At 42.3% G+C, this 19,881-nt stretch overlaps 2 protein-coding genes across 5 annotated transcripts in view; one reads left to right on the top strand and one right to left on the bottom strand.

Moving 5' to 3' along the window:
* SLC41A2 (solute carrier family 41 member 2) overlaps window positions 1–14,390 on the top strand; it is a 65,157-nt gene extending 50,767 nt beyond the window's left edge. For 2 of the 3 annotated variants that reach the window (XM_008636378.2, XM_017737909.1), the window contains one exon: window positions 12,558–12,778. Coding sequence is in view for 1 of the 3 variants with exons in the window: in XM_017737910.1 (XP_017593399.1) it covers window positions 12,558–12,566 (9 nt within the window). In the remaining 2 variants the exon portion in view is untranslated. Of the gene's footprint in view, window positions 1–12,557 lie in introns of all 3 variants that reach the window. The other variant, XM_017737910.1, reaches the window with a different exon arrangement.
* Window positions 3,759–19,881, bottom strand: part of CHST11 (carbohydrate (chondroitin 4) sulfotransferase 11) — a 193,281-nt gene continuing 177,158 nt past the window's right edge. For both annotated transcript variants that reach the window (XM_017737912.1, XM_008636379.2), the window contains one exon: window positions 3,759–8,650. In XM_017737912.1, coding sequence (XP_017593401.1) covers window positions 7,802–8,650 — 849 coding nt within the window. In that variant the 3' untranslated portion in view covers window positions 3,759–7,801. The remainder of the gene's footprint in view (window positions 8,651–19,881) is intronic.

Genomic DNA, 19,881 nt, shown 5'->3' with positions numbered 1-19,881 from the left:
TGAAAAGGGGGGAAGTATCTTGCAATGCAGCACAGGGCTGCGTTCAGTTCACATCTATCATGAGGTAGATCCAGACTGCATTAGCAAGATCTCTGATGGAAAAGGAAACCATTAGTTATCACCATCACCTCTTCAGCTAATTATCCTGAGGCTTTTTGTTTAATCAAAGGAAAAATGTGAGCATGTTATTTCACTCACAAGCAGGAGCACACCTGGTTGAATACACCTACTGAAATGTCCTGCTGGAGGGAAAGGCAAAGTATCTGTCTCCAACTGGAAATCTCTGCACAACTCAAAAGCTCACTGTGCATAGTAATTTGATAATAATGGAGGAGTTAAGTGTAACACCTATCACAGGAACTGTGACAACACACATGAGAAAAAGGCTAACTGCAGCCTTATCCTGGTCTAAAGTATAGAGGGCACCTATATATTTCCCAAGTGAAAATTCCATCCTCTTTAAATGAGTCTTCTGCTGCTCAAAACCAAGCACAAATTGACTTAAACCTGAAGCCAGTTAATTATTTCAGAAGTGTTCACCCAAATGCTTTCCATGTGACTTCTTCACATCATGAAAAGTAAGACAGATGCTGCAAACTAAGTTTGTAACTCCTTGCTTAGGAGCCTATGTGCTCTGCTCTGGCTGCATTTCCCAGCATGGAATACCATTTTATATGTGAGCATTTATAGATTTTAATCAGCTTCCAGTATCCCTTGTAAAGATTTGCTGGGTAACGTGAAACACACTACAATGAGCAAAAGCAAGATTGTTCACCCCACTGTGTTCTCAAACATTTCCTCTAATTTATTTTTCAGTGTCTCACAAGGAGACTCCCCAAACCGAGACCTTCCATCTTAAATTTCCTCCCATCTTGCAATCCTTTTCCACAGTATAAAGACTTAATTTCTCACCTGAATTGCACTCAGCTGTGCCTCCTTCTAATCTTTGCACCATTAACTTCAAGAGCTTTTCTCACTAAAAAATTGTGGGTTTAATTTTTGAGTTTTTTCTAAGGGAAAAAGGGAGGCTTTAAAAGCATCTGCTTTGGGAATGATACATACAGCATGTAAAATCACATTGCACACAGAGCAGGAACATTTCTATGATAAACTAGAAAAGCACATTGCAAAATTAATTCAAACTAGTGAAGTTGTTATGTCCTTCCATATAACTGAAGGCAAGTTTCTTAATAAAGCACGAATAGCTGTAATTCCTCAAAGGAATATATTTTGTTTTTCTTGAATGGGCACATCAGCATTTACCTGGACACCTCTGCAAACAGTGCTTGCCTCTCCATGGTGTGGCTGCTTGCTCTGATTTGACCTTTCTTTCTAAATTAATTTCTTTGAAGTTTAAAAAAACAGTAAAAAATGCAGTGATTGATTTCATTCATAGAGCAATCACTTTTTAAAAACCCCTCCACTTTAGACATAAAACTAAATCAGTTTTAGCTAGAACAGTTATCTGCTAAAGGAAGTCTGAATAAATTGAGCCTAAGAAAGGCTTAAGTAAAGGTTAAACCCTGACTTTGCACAAGCTTTTATGGGAAATTATAACTGCTGTGGGTTGCAGATTTTGACTTGGTGTAGGGCTGCAAATACCTGCTGATAGCACAGAGACCTCTTGCTGCTAAAAAGTCATGAATTGTCACAGTAAAATTCTAGATTTTAGAATAAGCCAAAGCTTAATAGCTGAGCTGTTATTATTCAGCTGTATGTTACCCTGACAGCTTTACGTATTAATGAAAAAAACAGAAACCAGGGCATAAACTTTGCATTGATTTTTTTCTTTGGCTGAGGAAAACAGCTTTGCTGGTTGGTTGTTTTTTAATTAAAAACTCTGATTGAAATGAGATTTTCAAACCCACATAATTTTACTGTTAGTGCTATGTCTCATTTTCCAACATGATCTGTCCATTTGTTGCACAGTGACAGGATGTTTGCTCCTGAACACCTAAAGGAATGTTAGCTCAGGTTGCTTTTACTCAAAAAAATAGGGACAGTCAAAGTCAGTAATGTTATTAAAATATTGGCAAAATATATTGTAAACAATTACTAAATGAATGATAATATTTTCCATATTTTTTCCACCGTGAATAAGCCACTACTGTTGTTCCTAAATGCCTCTGACTAAGCCAGCAGAAGGTTTTCATCAACAGTGAGTTGAATCTCAGAGTCCAGAGGCTCGAGCACACCAGTAGAGTGACATTTCAAGTAACAGGAGAAAAAGCTGGCTTCTTGTCCTGCCAATAGGGAAGATGAAGTTGATTTTTCTCTGTTAACATAGATTTCCTTTAAAAACTGATTAGCAGGCAATCTGGGGAGGTGGCATTTGGATATGTTGTCTTTTAGCACGCTGAGGAATAAAACCAGACTCTAATATTTCAACATGTTCAATCTTTGGCAAAGTTGAAAGTGCAACTGGAAAAGCAAGATATTTTTGTGTGGCATCAGGAGTCTTGTACGTGATGATGTGCAACACAGTGAGTGAGAAAGGCACGGTGCTGCCGGTTGGCAAGCATATGCTCTGGTTTCTGCTCTGGTTTCTGCTTCTTGTCCCGCCAATAGGGAAGATGAAGTTGATTTTTCTCTGTTAACATAGATTTCCTTTAAAAACTGATTAGCAGGCAATCTGGGGAGGTGGCATTTGGATATGTTGTCTTTTAGCACGCTGAGGAATAAAAACAGACTCTAATATTTCAACATGTTCAATCTTTGGCAAAGTTGAAAGTGCAACTGGAAAAGCAAGATATTTTTGTGTGGCATCAGGAGTCTTGTACGTGATGATGTGCAACACAGTGAGTGAGAAAGGCACGGTGCTGCCGGTTGGCAAGCATATGCTCTGGTTTCTGCTCTGGTTTCTGCTCTGCTGCTGGCTGCACTTGCTTGACTTTTTCCTCTTTTCCTTCCCATTCCCCATATTTTTAATTCTTTTGTAATTATGGTGGAATGGAATGAAATGTATTTCCATCCAAACAAAGGTTGGGAAGAGTCGGAGTTTGTGCTTGCACAGGGAGCTTTCTTCAAACTTTACATCATCTCTGCTGGACTTAATCTCTTATTTGGGTCAGAGGACACCTCAGTAGTGCAGGATCCTGCCACTTTTTCACATCCCCCAGTGCTCCACATCCCTCTCCTCTGCACACAGCCCTGCTGCTGGCAGCTCTCCTGTCCTACAGCAGCTGCCTGAGGCTGGTATCACAGGGCAGCTGCTGGGTACCAATGGGAAGGGATTTTGTAAATTTGCAATTATTTAATGGAAAAATCGAGCCTTGCCAAAAGGACAAATCCTCAAGCTTTCTTCCAATGGTGCAAATCCAATTTTGTCGGTCTCTGTGGCAGTATCAGACACTGGGCTTTCTTTCCACCTACAAGCAATGAAAGAAATCACCCTAAAGCTCTGCACCCAAGAGCTGTGCTGAGAAGCCATTTCTTACTCCGTTACCCCAAAAATGGAAGTTTCTGGGTTTGTGTGCATGTGATTTCAATTTTGTAAAGCCCCCCCCCAGCTCCCTCCCTCCCTCCCTCTGTGGTTGAGTTCTGCAGCTGCTGGTTCCCCCTTGCCTGGGCTTGGTCCCCTGGCTGCCCTGCCAAGGCACCCCATCAAGGGATTTCTCCTGCTCCACAGGAGTAGATAATTTTGAGTCTTCAGTGTGTCCTGCCTACAATATACAATAAGGCAGGTGAGGAAGCAAAGCTGTGCAGACAAAAATCCCACCCTGAAAGCATGAGCCATAAATAAAGCACACAGAGAGGAATTTTCTTTCTTCAATTTAATTGAATTTACTTAGAAAAATAATCAGGCTTGAATGGCTTTTTTAAGGAAAGATTCATGAGCAGTTCACACTTGTGTTGGCAATGTATAATTTATATCTTTTTTCCTTTATTAACAGTATATTTAAGTATGAGGAGATACTTTTCTACAACAAGCCTTCTACTGCATACAAATAGGTTAAAAAAAAATCCAACCCCACATTGATGTTAAATTATTCGTACACATTGTATTGTGCATGCATGTAAGAAAATAACACTCTCTGTAACAAGAGTAATAGTAAGGACAGTCCCTTTTTGTACCTGAAAAGTGCAGCAGACTACAGTGAAACCCTAAAACATCTGGAATCAACTCACTTCTAAAAGCACTTCTGCTTGTGGATTATTTATTTCACTTGTCTTACACAGCGCATGGTTCAGGCAGTTTGCACATTTCTGTGATAATGGACGTGGTTTATGAAGAGGCTGAAGCATGGACTGAGCCATGGTTTGGGGGGACATCCCACCAGCCAGGAGTCACCACCATGTTCAGATGGGCCAAATCCAGCCTGCATTCCAGGTTAAGGTGCTTGGGGCCATTTGGGGGGAACGACCCCTCAGCTGTGGGTATCATGCCAAGTACGGAGCTGCCAGCACTGCTGGGCTCAGCGCTGGCCCTGCCAAATTACAGGGAGGCATCAGCTGCTCAGAGATGAGGATCACTGCTCCAGCAGCTTTGAGGGGGCTGGGGACAAAGGTGGGGAGCAGGAATTTCCCCACTGGGTCCTCTCTGTGCTCATCACTACTCGACATAATTCACACACACCCTTCTATGCCAGCAGCTTCCTGGGTGGCCCTTGCAGCTGCACGGGCGTGTCTGTGTTTTACATTTTACTGTGGCTCACTGCTGCCTCTTTGTCTCCCAGGATCAGCTTGTGGGCAGAGCAGACATGAAGCTGGGAGAGAGGCAGAACTCAGGAGCAGACCAGCCCCTCTTCTCCTCCAGCTGGGAAACCCAGTAAAGAGTTAGAGGGTAAAACCAACCTGGTTCCCTGGCTGCCCCCCACTGCAGGTGGTGGCTGCCAGCTCACTGAGATGAGCACGAACAACCCTGAACGTCTTCCTGTTTGGCTGCAGTGAAAAGAGAGATTTTTTTTTTGGCTCAGTCAAAATAACACACCCAGTAGATCAAAAGAAATGGTTTTTCCTTAACTTTTGTCATCCTGCTCTGAGCTGGTGAGGGCTTGCTGCTCACTGCACAGGACACTACTAAATCCAGCATGTCAGCTGTTCATTTTAAACACAGATCTACAGCCCATTCACAGCACCTCAAAATAGATATAATGCTCTAAATAGCCAGGTTGTAGTAGTTTGGAATCAAGGTTTTTCAAAAGCAAGTGACTTTAAGTACCCACTGAAGTCCACATAAAAGCCTTCTCAGTGCTGAGCATCCATCTGCAGAGCTACCCTCTGTGGGGAGCCAGAATTTGGGTAATCGAACCCAAAGCTGTTGCTAAAAATCCCAGCTGGAGCAATGGTCACCCCTCAGATCTCCTGTACACATTTTTTACCCAAAGCTTTTCTATCACAGCTACCATATAGAGGTTTTGTGTCTCCAAAGCTATGAAACTACAGAGAATATTTCAGAACGCATAAAAATGTGGGGATGATGCCAGAGAAAAGTACAAAAAAAAGGGGGAAGCACAACCTGTTTTTTTAAATATTTACTTTCTGAGGCAACTTTTGTCTTAAACAAAAAAAAAAAAAAAATCACATCACATTCTGTTGGATGGATTAACAGCTAACTGGAAAGGAAATTGGACCAAAATATGAGCACTGTGGGATGCAAGACCCAACTAGCACACAAATAGCTTGTAGGAAGTATTGTGGGGGGGGGAAAGGAGAACCTGCCTCAGACAGTTGTTTTTTTTAACAAGCATACAACCATTGAACTAGAACACAAGAAGGCCAGGGCACACTATGAGAGGCACTTGCAACAGCTCCACATACTCTCAATGAGTGCTTTAAAGTAAAACAACAACCAGCAATGGATCAGGAATTCAGAGGGGTCAGCCACAGCCAGCCAGCCCTTTGCCAGCCACTGGGCCAGTGCTCTGGGTTATGAAAACTGTGGCTGTTACAGAATGGATAAGAGATTTATTTGTATGGTATGATAGAAAAAATAACGACCTGAATCCTGCCTGAGTCCAAACCCAATTGTGAAAGGGCTTCAGTTGCTGTTTGTTATGTTAATTTGTTTTTCAATGAGATTTATTCAGCAACTTATTTTTATCAAATAAAATACAAACTGTTTTTCTTCTTTAATCACATCTGTGTCCTGGAAACTAATATAATTCAGTGGATATTACTGGCTACTGTACAATATGACATTTTTCAGGATCTGGGTCTGATACAGTTGAAACAGCTCTGCCTTCAGCTGAGTTTATTTAAATCATCAGTCATTTCTGAAAGGGTTTGTTTTGATCATAAGATTGACATGCAGGCAAGTTAAATGCCCCATTTTTAACCAGCTATCAACTTTAAAATGGATTTTGGATTTTCACAAGTGCCTCAGTTTAGCCTCTGCCTCCTCTTGCCCATCAGCTGCCTGCGAGCGCTGAAGTGCCTACAGAGCATTTCCCAGGCCATACACCTCACCTGCATCCACTGAAGCAAACATCTGGAGAAGCCTGAAATTCTGCTCGCACTAGCTGGCTAACAGATCCACATTGAAATCCCATTTTTCATTGTTTATCTGCTGTGTATAGATTAGTATTTGCTTACTCAAAACAATCTGCCATCCCAAAAAGCTGTTAAGCACAAAACAACTGCTACTGAGATATTCCCCTTAAGAAAAAAGGTCATGGTCTTACACTAGAGGTGACAGATTAATTTCTAACCCACTGGAACTTAGAAAAATCCCTGTCAATGGCATTTAGGCATCAACTAAAAAAGAAGGCTGCTTCTTCTCCCTAGGAAAAAGCCATGAAACCAGCATGTAGGAAGATGAGACCTTTTTAATTGCCTTGCATGCTTAGACAATCAACATGAAGATGACTTCCTGACTTTTCAAATGGCATGCCCAGATCGCTTATAGCAACGTACCACGACTGGTGTCTCTCGAGCCAGTTTTGGTTGCCCATCTTAAGATCAATTAGGAAGGCATGACTTGAAGAGGATGGAGGTCCCCACAGCCCCATCCTGGATATGAATTAAGTCAATGCCAATTGCTTTGGGCATTCAAAAGTCTCTTACAGTCACTTTCTGAATGCTGATTCTTTTCTGATGGACCATCCTCAATTCATTTGGGCTGGGAGGCTTCAAAATAAGAGACAAATGGGAATGGTCATATTCTCCATAAACTCATTAAGACTTATAAAAGGTTCATGGTTTCTCTTCCCTAAGGAATACATTCGCATTTCTTTCAGTCATGGGTTTTAGATATCATGAATCTACCCAAATCTGAGTTACTTTTCCTTTTCAGGCCTAGAAAGATAGATTTTGTACTAGTATTGAGTGCAACATCACTTTCTAAAGAACTTATTTTCACCACTCTTCTCAAAGCATGTGGCACCAAGAACCATTCCCGTATTTACCTGCGTCGATGGCTAATGGAAGAATATTATTACCCAGAACAAGCTGAATCAAGAAAAGCACAAAACCAGACTCCTTTTGTCCACATGTTATCTTATCTCTGCTGCTGAAGTGAAACCTACCAAGAGACAATGTTTTAAATAAGTATAAATAACATTAATTAGAACTGGAGGAATGCAAGATCAATGAAATTCACCAGAACACAATTAACATTTGTTTAAACAGTGTAGCAGTATTATTCATTTCTACAGCTAGATCGTCACAATCCCGTTACCCTGCAAAGAGAGCTGTCCTTTCTTACAATTGATTTAAATAATTTTGACTGTGCTGCTCGCAGCATCATTCAAAAAAAGAAAATATTAATTTACAAAATAACCCATTCTCCATATTTATTATGACAAATAAAAATCTTAAATAAAACAGGCTTTCTCTCCCCTCTTTCCCCCCAACCCATCCCTCATTCCAATTTCAGGTAGCTTGGCACTGAGTAATTAAACATTAAAAAATCAAGTTTGTAGACTTCATACAGCTGCGTTTGGTGCAAGGAGCTGATGTTCTGGAAGAATTCTGTGGTCATTTCGTCAGTAGTTCTCGTAGACTTTGCATAGGTGGGGAATTTCAGGTAGTTGCCGACTCCCGCCAGCTGGAGAACGTAATTCGAATCCTCTTCGAGCGTTTCGTACTTTCCTATGAGGTCGTAGTGGATGTGGCAAGGGTGGCAGAGGGAGTATACAGTCTGCCAGTGCTCATTGAAGGGCTCTTCTCTTTGGGTGTGTGGGTCGATGAGATATGCCACAAACTCTTCAAATTTCACGTCATCACCTTTCCGCAGAGCTTCCTGGGTTGCGTTTTTCCTCTGGCGCCTCACGATCTTGGTGCCGTATCGCTTGTGGAAGGAAGTGTTGTACTTCTGGGTGAACTTGTTCCTGTAGGCTGACACCAGTCTTTCAAAAGGCTCACGAACAAAGAGGAACTTCATGTAGTTTTTCAAGCGGTGGTTGATCTCTGGGATGCTGTATTGGTTGAGGGTCTTCAGGTTTGAAGACACGTGGGCTTCATTGGCCGGGATTTCCATGGGATCGCTGTATTTGCCTCTTCCCGTCAAAACCATCATGACTCTCTTCCAGTTTGTGCAGGCCACTTTGGGAACATAGCAATAGATCATTTCATGATCTTCATCCACAACCAGGTGCTTGAGATCGTTGGGTGTCAGCACACGGCGCTTCCTGCTGGACACGCTATTTGCTCGGCACGTGTCTGTCACTTGGTCTCGTCTGATCTGATGAAGAATTGCTGTGTTGGACAACTGCAAAGGAAGCACAGGCACCAGTAGGTCAAGGGCTGGGAAACTCTAACTGCCTCTTTTGCGTATTATACAAGTTCATAGAAAAGCAGATCTTCCCCTGCATGGAATAATTCATTATGTGGCTGAGTACAACTGTTACTATTCTAGAAGATAAACTCTTTTTGTCTCCAAACTTCTTGATACACACTGATTAAATGCTGTTCACACAGCATCCAGAGCTTTGCTTTGAAGACAGCGCGAAGCAGCGCAAGTGCTCACACAGCATGGTGGCAAGTGTATTTACAGAACCCTCATCCTGAGATGTGGTCACTGCTTTGCTTAGGCCTGGAAAACAAATCTTGCCTCCACTCTGCAGTCCAATCCACAGCTACAGCAGTGCTAGACCTTTTGCTGCTGAGATGGGGTAGGAAGACACCAGAGCTGGAAAATTTTACAAAATGGAAACTGTGTGTGTTCTTCTTACTGGTGTCTTTTACGTTAGAAAATTTAATAGTCATGTTTCTTAGCTATGACCTTGAATATGGCTTATATGGCTATGACCAGAATAAATGAAGCCCATGGATATTCCTGATATTCTCCAAGAGGAAAATTCATTCAGATATGATAACCATGCCAGTGCAGGGCTCCTGTGTTTGTTATTCAGAGGTGGTTTTGCTGTGCAGCCCCTATCCTCACTGCTACAAATACCTTATTACATATTGAGAATACACTGCATCAAAGCAACAGTGGGAAGATTTTAGTAATGTTATTTACATTTATTTAACACCATTTACCTGTGAATTTCAAAGAGCCTTATGCTCAATAATTAATTTAGCCTCAAAGACAAGAATTAAGGCAAGTATTGACCTTCCTATTTGATAGGCAAGGAGGTCTGAGATTCCTTCTTGTATGCTGAGTCTTTCAGAAGTATTTATCTAGTACCTTCTTGTTAAATTAACATGAATCACAGGACACTGAAAAGAAGTATTTGAGGCAATGTAGACTTTATACACCTGCTATGTGTGTTCCTTTGGTTATAGGGGTCTTCCTGCCTGCCAGTATACCAGACAAAACCAGTATATGCCAGGCAAAATCCTCTGTCCTTGGCAAATGGTTTTGCATCATCTCGGGAGTTCATACTGAACCTCCAGTTCCTGCAATCATGGGTTCAAATCTCTGCTTTCAATAGCAGTACTTAGCCATGATTCGTCTTTTAAAAACCCAACAAAACTCAAAGAAAAGGATCCAAATAAACTTTAGAGTCAAAACCCAAATGAAACTCCAAGATGGGACCAAGCCACTCACAGGATTTCTCAGCTTTGGAGAGAAAGGAAATAGAAATTGCATTGTTGCAGATGAGCCCTAAGAGCCCAAGTTTCACCCACCCAAGGGACAGCAAAAGCTTTTGCAGCACGTAACTCTCCCTCTGTCTGGGCTGTGGTGGGCTGCAGAGAAATGTTTTCAGGGGATAAGCGACACCAAGGGGCTGGTGCAGCTCCGTTTTGGGCAGGAAGACTTTTCCTTCAAGAGAGTGTATATGTGCCAAGCCTGGGACCTCTGTGTTTTGCACAGTGCCACCCACCACTTCTCCTCTGAATTCCCTGATACTTTCCTCATCTCTTTTGCCCCTCTGTTCAGTAAAATGCAGGCTAGTGGTTAAAATGTGCAGTAGTCCAGTGCAGCTCTTTTAGACAGCTTGTCTTGTCTTTTGTGTGTGGGTGGTATCCCCCTGGATACCTCCCAGGTGCACTTCAAGGGCAGTTTTATGTTAATAGTCAGAGATGAGAAGCCAGATGTGAAATGTGCTTCGTGCTTTCTAGGAAAACTGACTGGTGGGGAGTTTCCAAATAAGATGTTAGAAAGCAGTTGTCAAGGCCCACACAGATTTTTCAAGGAAATTACTTTTTCTGTTAAAAAAAACTAGAAGTCCCTATTTCCATTTATGATGTCCTCAGAGCAAAACAGAAGTCATAGTTCTCAACCAGCTCTATACTGGTTAGAGTTACCAGTGAATAATCTTCAAAAAACTAAACAAAACCCAATGCAAACACACAGACATACAAATTCTCCTTTGCAGCAGATAAAAAGCTGAAATCTCTCTCTTTCTGAAGATCTTCATCAAAAATCATATAGCACAGTGGTGCTGTTTGCCTCTGGTTTTAGAGTTAAAAAAAAGAGAAATGCCTGAATATATTGCTACATTATAATATGTTAATGCACTGTATTTGATTTTCTGGTGCTGTTCTTAGGATAAATACAGAATTAAGTGGATGAGAATCTATGGTCTGTATTAGATAGAAGGTCAGATTTGATAATCTAATGGTTACTTCAGACCTTAATCTGCAGATGAATCTTTGTAGAGCTGTGCTTTGCTCCTGATTTCATTCCTCCATCAATAGGCTAAGCACTTCTCCCCCATACATTAACATTAATGAGATTTTCAGACATTTAGAGTAAGGGGGAAAATGCAGCCTTAGTATTTGCAATTGCAAATGAGACTGTACTACATTAAATTCATTTAGAAGATTACACTTGTACATTTTCAAGTGGTACTTTCCTCTCGCTCTTTTTAACATGGAAAAAAATATGAAGAAATGGCATAAAAGTTTGGTGAGCTACATTTACTAAGTATACATTTACTAAGCAGCACCCCAGGGTGAGCTGTGCATGTGCTCTGGCTTGCCTGGGGGTACACAGAACACGTATTAAATAGCAATGCAAGAGTAAAAGGGGATTGTCTTGTTCCCATCAAACGCAACACCATCTGGTATGGCTGATGGATGAAGGGCCATGTAGGAAATAGAAAGCTCAACTTCCTTTTTATTTTGTCCTACTGACTTCAGTTTACTAACAAAAAAAAAAAAAAAGAAAAATGGCCAATTTTGTGACTGTCTTAGAACAATGCCAACTGTGTCAAAGCCCATTTCTACTGCAGCTGACTAACACACCTGATGCACCTGGTGTGTTAGAGCTGACCTACCTGCTTCCCCCAGAGACACAAAGAGTCCTGCTGGCTCTCCTCAAGGTTTGATGGGAACAGCCCTCTCGCTGAAGGAGTGGCTGATAGGAAGGCCACATTCACCGTGCTCTAGTGAAAGGTCAGGTAAGGCACCTTTAATGGAATCCTGAAAGAACCACCAAACTCTCCTTTGCACAGAGGACATGCTCTGTGGCCCCTAGAGTCTACAGCACCATGGAAGGTAATCATAACAGCATTTTCAATTTAGTATTTTGAAACCATGCATTAGCAGTGAGTTAGCTGATGATAATATGGTTCCTTTTCATTCTAAGTTACAGGCAAGGCTTTTAAGCCACATAATTTCAGTCCTGGAGCTGGTGAGGGGAACTGGGGAAGCAGAAAGTTTAAATGAGACTGGAAGTACATTTGTTTAAACTAGAGGTCCACTTGGCCAGAGTAAAAATGCAAATGTGCTCACAGCTAATGAGGAAAATAGACCCCACAAATTTAAGCAGCCAGAGAGAAGATCCAAGGGATAGAAATCTTTAAACTCATGGATGGTGAAGGGCAAGACTAACAGTTAGGGTCATGGACTGTCCTCCTCCAAAGCTGTTACAGATGTGGCTACAGCAGAGTTGTGAGTGTGCAGCTGCTGCCTGGACACTGATGGCTGTGTCTGTGGTCATTACCAGAGGTCCCTGCTGCTCCCTCAGTTCTAGAAACCACAATAAGTAATGGTGTAAATCCGCTTTGGGAGAGGACTCTTTTAAGCCTGTGTGCAGATTTTAAGCACTGAGAGCAGTGTGGGGATGGTGATAAAGCCAATGCTCAGGTCTGTCCTCTGACTGTTCGACTTGGACTTCATCAGGGCATTAAAGGTTTTGGGAAGACATCTGATAAAAGCAGCTGTTCTTCCCTGACAGGACTGACACCATAGATGCACTTAATCATGTTTTTGTTTTCCTACAGAAGTTGTAAAGGGGAACAGAGAAAAAGAGCATGTCAAGATCAAAGCTGTCCTTCCTTTTCTGATGCAGCAACCAAGTTGAACAGTGAAGTGACATGAGCAGCGGGAGACTTCCAAGCTCAGTGGCATTAAAAGAAGGAAAAGAAAAAAGTAGTCTGGGGACACTCTGATCCCAGAAGCTTCTCATCTCCATCAGTCCCAAAGTAACAGCAAGGGAGGCAAGTCCAGCACACTCTGCTCATGTGGATTCTTCTGTTCAGCGGAAGGTGGGGGTGTGTGTGCAGGGCGGGGCAGGAGGGCTTTTTGTGGAGAGCACTAGAGAACATACTGACCAGAAATGCATATGCTGACCAACTGGCAGTCATCAACTCATTACAGGCAAAGGTTATTCAAGGTAAACCAGAGTAATGAGATGGGAGGTATTTCCTTCTGGTTACTTAGGCACAGCAGGATAAAGTAATCTTTGAAGACCTTTCCAAGCTTGATGGCCAAGCAGCAAGTACAGATTTAAACACAAGGAATTTTTAATTATTTTTTTTCCTGAATATAGTAGTATGCTGAAAACTAGGTACAGAGATCAATTCAATTCACAGGTACCTGCACTGAAAGCAGTTTTTTAACAAAAGGATGGAAATACTGAAGTGACACTCAAAAAGCCCATTAATTAAATTCTGCCTCACTATAGAAAATTATCATGGAAAGAAGTAGCCACCACATTTACCAGGCAGGGTTTTGTTTATTTCTCTTGCACTGCCTGCAGCTAGTTCTATATTACTGCAACCAGGCTCACAACCAGCCTCTGCTGGGACTGCTCACATGACATTTGATCATGGCAGACTGAAGGCTAAAATTATCCAAATCAGTTTAGAGTGGAATAATGAAGATGAATATTGTGAATGGGGTTTGCAGTCCCTTTCCTTGCTAAATTGGTTTTTCTCTTCAATTTTGCATTAACAAAGACTTTGCATCTGCCTTTAATTCTTCAGTTACCTTTGTGTTTGGAGGTTCGGTTTGTGTCCTATGCTAGAACTGTGCAAGTTGCTGCAGAGTTCCCCTCATCTGTGGTCCATCGACTAAAAACTAGCTAACACCCAGCTGTCTCTATCCAGCACTGTTAAAATCAGAGCTCATCTCCACCGAATTCTTCTTAATAGTATTTGTTCAGAAGGGGTGTGTGCAGCAGCCTCAGAATCCACAGAAAGAAAGGTCTTAAAGTGAGAAGTGTCAGACAGACTAACTATAGGTGGCACTAATGGTCCTGGTTTTGTGACATCGAGAGAGCCTTTCAGTTGTCTAAAATCTCAATTACCAGCTCTCCTTCCTCCAGCCCCCCAGTTACACCATGAGTCCTAGGAGGTGTTTGTTACTCAATATACAAAATGTTTTTCAGTGTTCCTTTTGTTTTCCCAGATGCTAAAAGGGTGGGGGTTTTTTGAGCATGAGGTTACATGCAAGCATGTTTCCAATCCTGTTTTCACATGAAAGGTGTGAATAAGATTCTTGCAACCTTGATGGAGAGCCTTGAAGTTACAAGCATGGTTTAGACTATTTTAAGACTTGGCTTTTACAATTTGCACCCATAACTACCCTGCTTAGTGTATATGTGTGCTATACACCAAGTTCTAGATTGTATTTTTAAAAATGTTCAGCACTAGACAATAATGGGGAACTAGCAATTTTTCATACTTGACAGTCCAAGCATTTCTGAAATCATCACAAATAATTATTACTCTGTGCAGATTTCTACAGATGACAGTCAGATAATTGTAGCTATGTGAATCAAAACACTGTATCTAAAAGAACAATCGCGTTTTCAATAAAGGCGTTTTATTCAACTGACCTGAACTGCAACAATTTTTAAAAAAGCAATAGCTTTGCAGCTTTTCAGACTTTGATTTATTTCACATTTCATAGCATATTATTTTTGACTTAATTTTTTCAAAAACTTCAAGCACTCAAATGAGAAGCACACCAAAACTCAATTAATATTTGTCGAGAAGAAAGTACATTGTGTGTACTGGAGATGGAAATGCTTTACATCTTCCCTGACAACTTGTGGACAGACAAACTGGAATATGAATTTGCTATGAAAATGTCTCTACAGAGTGGCTGGATAATAGAAGATACAGCTAATATTAACTTAGGAGCATTTTTACTAAGTGAGAACATTTTAGAAGCAAGTTATATCCTCTGAAGGAAACTCTTGAAATATTACAAAGCTGTCCTCTTTTCTCCATTTCATACATTGAACTTATTGCCCTATAGAGAAGATTAGGCTAAATATGCATTTTTTCCCATTTCTTGGTATTTCAAACCAAGATAACCAGACAATTTTCAGTCCCCATTGCAGAGAATGCACCAGGGCTATGAAAAGAAGAATCAAAGCTCTCGAGAGTAAAATGGTGATACACAGTAGCTGCCAACGCTCTATTGCCAAACATCCTGAATTGCTTCATACATTCCCTCCTTCTTCCTGTGCCTATCCCCAACTTTCTCTGTGTGTGTCTGTGTGCACTCAGAGAAGGGTACAGCAGAGAAGGGTGAGATAACTCAGCAGTTGCATTACTGTAGGGACTACACTGATTTGATTAATGACACCCCTCAAACCTGCATTGACTTTGGCACTCACTCTTCTTTATCCAGGTACTAGACAAGTACTAGTTGGGTGCTGGAAAAAAACAACACTGGACCAGTCAAAATCTAGCAACAGACACAAATGCAGCCACAGATGCTGATACTTTCCTGGGAAAAATTCACAACTAGCTCATTAGGTACTGACCTTTTCATCTTGGAGAGAAAGTAAAATACCACAGAGAGGCTAAATGATGCAAAATCTTGAAAAATCAGAGACTGACACCAAATGACACCCGCTGTACATAAAAACCAGCTTTTTAATCAGGCTAAAACAAGACATCTTGTTACACAACAAGATACGGATCCAGGAAGAAAAGAGCCAGCTCCCTTTCAATGCCACCTTCTCCTGTATAATCCCAAAAATCTTTGGAAGCCTGTCCATTCTCATTCTCCATGCTAGGAACTATTTGTATCAGGACTCATACCACACACAGGGTTTGGGGATAATAGGATAAATGTAAGTATCTTATAAAGTAAAGTGTCTCCTCGGAACAAGGAGAGGGAAAAGTTGGAAGTCCCCAGGAAGATCAAGCAGAAAGACCTATGGCCTGGGCACATTGAGGGTGAAGGATGTGCTGCTATGCATGTTGCTGTTCTGAAGCTCTGAGGGAATATTACAAACACAGGGCAGGCAAAACTGAAGTGACTGAGTTTAAGTGCAATACATGCAAGAGGTAAGAAACCTTCAGGAAGGCTGGAGAAGCCTTGAGCTGGGAACGCTTAAAGCAAGCAATCTTCATGTTGGTGGGTTTATTGGGATTTAATTTATAGAAGATGAGTGTCAAGCTTCATGTTGCGTGTACACTTTGCACTGTCTTTCCAGCAGCCAAAGAAAGGAAGAAGGAGAAGGGGAACAGATGGTCAATCCTTTTTTTTTTTTTTCCTCTCACAGCAAGAAGAAATGGATGAAACCCCAGGCTGGGACCTCAGCAGCCATGGTGGGGTGAGGGTGATGGAGCTGTGCTGCCTTCCCACGGCAGAGGCTCTGTGCTGGGACCCAACCTCTCTGCGCTGCTGCCACAGGCACCTGCTGCCGCTCTGACACGAAAGGACAGCACGTGATGAATCTCTTTCCTCCTGGCTCGTTCTTTAAGTGCAGCGATAAATCACTGTTTGCATTAAAAAGCTGAAAGGCCTGGCTATCGTATGAATTTAATTTTAAAAGGAAAACTCTCTGTCCTTTCCCCTCTGACACACACACATGGACAGACGTGTGCATGTCTGATGGCTGGGGCTGAGCTCGTGCTCTCTGGACCTGTGCATGGAACCTGTAACATGCAGGGACACAACCACTGTCCTTCTAACCCTCCTTTCCCAAGGATACACTACTGTTGCCCACAGGTGCTTGGCAAAGAGCCAGGCTTGCAGAATGGTCTCCAAGTCACCAGGGACTGCAGACAGGGTCAAAGAGGCTTCCACTTTTTATCTCACAACTGCCAGGTTACAGTCGAGGCATAGATGAAACATAAAATGGGACAACCCAAACTTGGGGACAAGCACATGGCTTGGGAAGCTTGAAGCCAAGCAAGTGACCTGTAGCTGCTGCACTCTGCTATGACATCTTTACTGTGGGAGCTGTAGATATGATTTTCAAGGAAAGGCTTGAGAATTGGTTAGGGAAAGGCATGCCATGGACATCTGCAAATGATGCATTAGGAGGAGCACTGGGCTGGGGATGCACGGAGTCAGCCAGGGTGGAGATGGGAGTAGCCCTTAAAAAACAGAGTAAGAAACTACATTTAAGCATAGCTGGCATCTAGGAGACAATGGAAAAACTGACATTTGTTTCTCTGTTGCAAGGCGTTGTGGTTGCAGGGGTGAGATAAACTGGGTGGAGTGGGGAAACAGGATAGAGTAGATTCGTAAATACAAAAATACAGAAGAAATTCCACAAGGAGGAAAGGAATAATTTGGACTCAGTCTGGTTAGGACAAGTAGTAATAGAGCTAAACAAGAGAGACTCAGATACAGGATAAATCCAAAGAGAAAGGTAAGATATGGGTGTGCTGAAACAGAATGAGGAATGTCCAGCTTTGGGAACATCCACCTGCCCAAGAAGGGAGAGGGACTCAAATAATCCCACCACACAGGCAGGTGTTGTCTTGCAGGTCCTTCAAGCTTTGCAGACCTGGGATGGTGGCTTCTGTAAGCTAAGCTTGCTGTCACAAGCCTTGGTATTTCACACGCTCCAGGAGCAAGGCTTTCAGCAAACACTGCCATAGAGGCAGGGGCCGGTTGGTGCTGTGAATGAAACCTCCCTGAGGAAAAGGCAACACTGTCAAACTCCAGGGTGGGCAGAGACCAGCCAGGAGCTCAAGACAGAAACCGTGTGAAACCCTGCACAGGACGTGGGGAGGTGATGCAGCAGGTCTGAATGCCTGGAGTTGCCTGGGACACATGTGCCCTGCTCCCCCCAGCAGCTCTGACCTGGAAGCCAACGTTTATGGATTTCTCAGTAACACAAATCCTCCTCCTGTACCTCTGGGTTGCAGCTTAGGTGTCACACAGTCGAGTAGAAATACTTATTTTCTTCTCAGCAGGATATCTGCTATTTTAAGTGAATACAATTTACTCAGTCCCATGCTAAATCAGGGTAATATGTTTCCAATTTTTAACTCAGTGTGCAACACACCAATATTGCTCCAGAGCTTTTGAAACCCAAATAGGAGAAGCAGGAGAGAGTTGCTGCATAGCTGGTTTCCTTACATATAATTCATAGGCTTTAGCAACCCCCTCAAGGAGAAGGGAACCCCGCAATTATGTGTTTAGTGTGTTGAGTCCCTGTTCCCTAACCTGAGCAGGCATTTGGTTGGAATGGGACACTGTGGGATGTCCCTTCCAGTATCTCTGAGCAGGTCAGGTGAACTTAGCTCCTGTGGGTCAGGGATGCAGGTTCAGGCCCCCACCAAGAAATGCCATGCTGTTATTTTTAAGGTAAGAGGCTGGAAGAAGGAGTGCTGATGCCTGCTAAGTATAACCCTGCTGTAAGCTCTGCCCTGTGAGCCTTGCTTCTGTCTAACTGGATGGTGCCAAGGTCCAGAGGAGAAAGGGAAGAGATAGCTAATCTCAGCCTCCCAGCAGGCCAGCGTCAGAAACAAGAACAGATTTCATCTCCTGTCTCAATATGACTGTCTTTTCTTGTAATGGTCTAGATGAATTCATCCTGACACAGACTGGCAAAATACCTAAATCCTTTGGGTAATGATTTTCTTCTCCTTGACTAAACTATTACAAATTAACATTGAATTTATTTTACTTCCCCTTGGTAAGGTTATATTTTGCTCAGACTAAACATTGCTGTTCTAAGGTAACTTTTTCTGGCACGTTTGGCTGTGCTGCTCACTAATGCTCACAGAAGGTGACTAACCAGGGTTGCTCATTCTCCATGGCCTTAATTACAGTTAACTGGAAACTTTTCACCTTTCTGCTGCTCTACAAAAAGAATTAGATGACCTCCTGCTTGAAAAGACAAAAGGCCTCTTATACTAAAATGCTAGCATTCATTTATAATCTTAATTACAACACGCTTCCCAGGAAACCTTCCTGCTGCAGAATGTAGCACAGAAATAAGATTCTGGGTTAACATGGAAAGCCTGTTTCATCAATAGCTTCCTAGGTCTGATTTATTCTTTATTGACATAAACACCAGTGACTCCAACCCCGAGGGATGCTCAGTCCCAAGCCAGCCAGCAGTAAGTAGTCCTTTAGCCCAACTATGATCCTGTCAGGATTGGGCCCAAAGAGGGACCAGGACAAAAGACAGAAGATGAACCATGACACAGGAGAGAAAATAACTTGCTTTTTCAATATTTTGTTTTTGTTAAAACCCCCTGCTGTTTCAGTCCTTGTGCACCAAAACAAACCCACTGCCAGTAGCCAACCACAAGTGATTCCACCACAGGCTTCTCTGGGAAGCAAAGAATGTATGCATAAGGCTGCTTTCCCTGTTGGCCACCGACACCTCTTCCCGGATGCCAGCTTGCTCCATCCACTGTGCCAGCTCCGCACAGACAACATCCAACATTCTGTGGATCCGACCACCAGGCCCTTGATGGAAACTTCCAGTCCTCCTGGATTCCTCTACGTCCTCAGCACAGCAAAAAAAAGAGCAGAAAATACACCTAGGTAATCTCCTTTAAATCCTGACAAGCCTGGGGTGACTTGGTTGCATTTTCAAGCATCTGACTTGCTACATTAATTCTTCTTATGTCAGAGCATGAGGACAATGTTAAAAGTCCCTTTTGTCAGCCATTCAAGACAACTGGAAGGTACAAATATTAGCATGATGCCTCATTCATTTTTCCTCATCTCTACAGCTGTGTTTACTGTGATTTCTAAGGGTTCTCTGTCTCATCTAATAACAGATCCATTTAGGGACTGCATACTAAATGTTGCTTTGCAATAGAAGAACAGATTCTTAGTATCTCTTTAAATGGCAGCTCTTTTTTTCAAACTGTTACCTCAACTACAGCCTGAAAGAAATTGCACATCATCTTCTTTTCCCTTTTTTTTTTTTAATGCTCATTCTTTTTTAAACTTCCCAAAGGAAATGAGCAGAAAAGGCCCCTCTGAGCTCAGGCTTTTGGGATCCTTCTCTGACTGCAGCCAAGCGCTGTCTCCTTGCTCTCTGCTCCTTTCACAGATGCTGAAGGCATGCCAGCCTCTCATCAGTTCCCTCTCTATCTGCTGAAA

This window comes from Corvus brachyrhynchos, unplaced genomic scaffold (assembly GCF_000691975.1).
Source record: "Corvus brachyrhynchos isolate BGI_N302 unplaced genomic scaffold, ASM69197v1 scaffold56, whole genome shotgun sequence".
NCBI lineage: Eukaryota > Metazoa > Chordata > Aves > Passeriformes > Corvidae > Corvus > Corvus brachyrhynchos.
The sequence above is the reverse complement of the archived record's forward strand: the minus strand, read 5'-3'. Positions and strand labels throughout refer to the sequence as shown.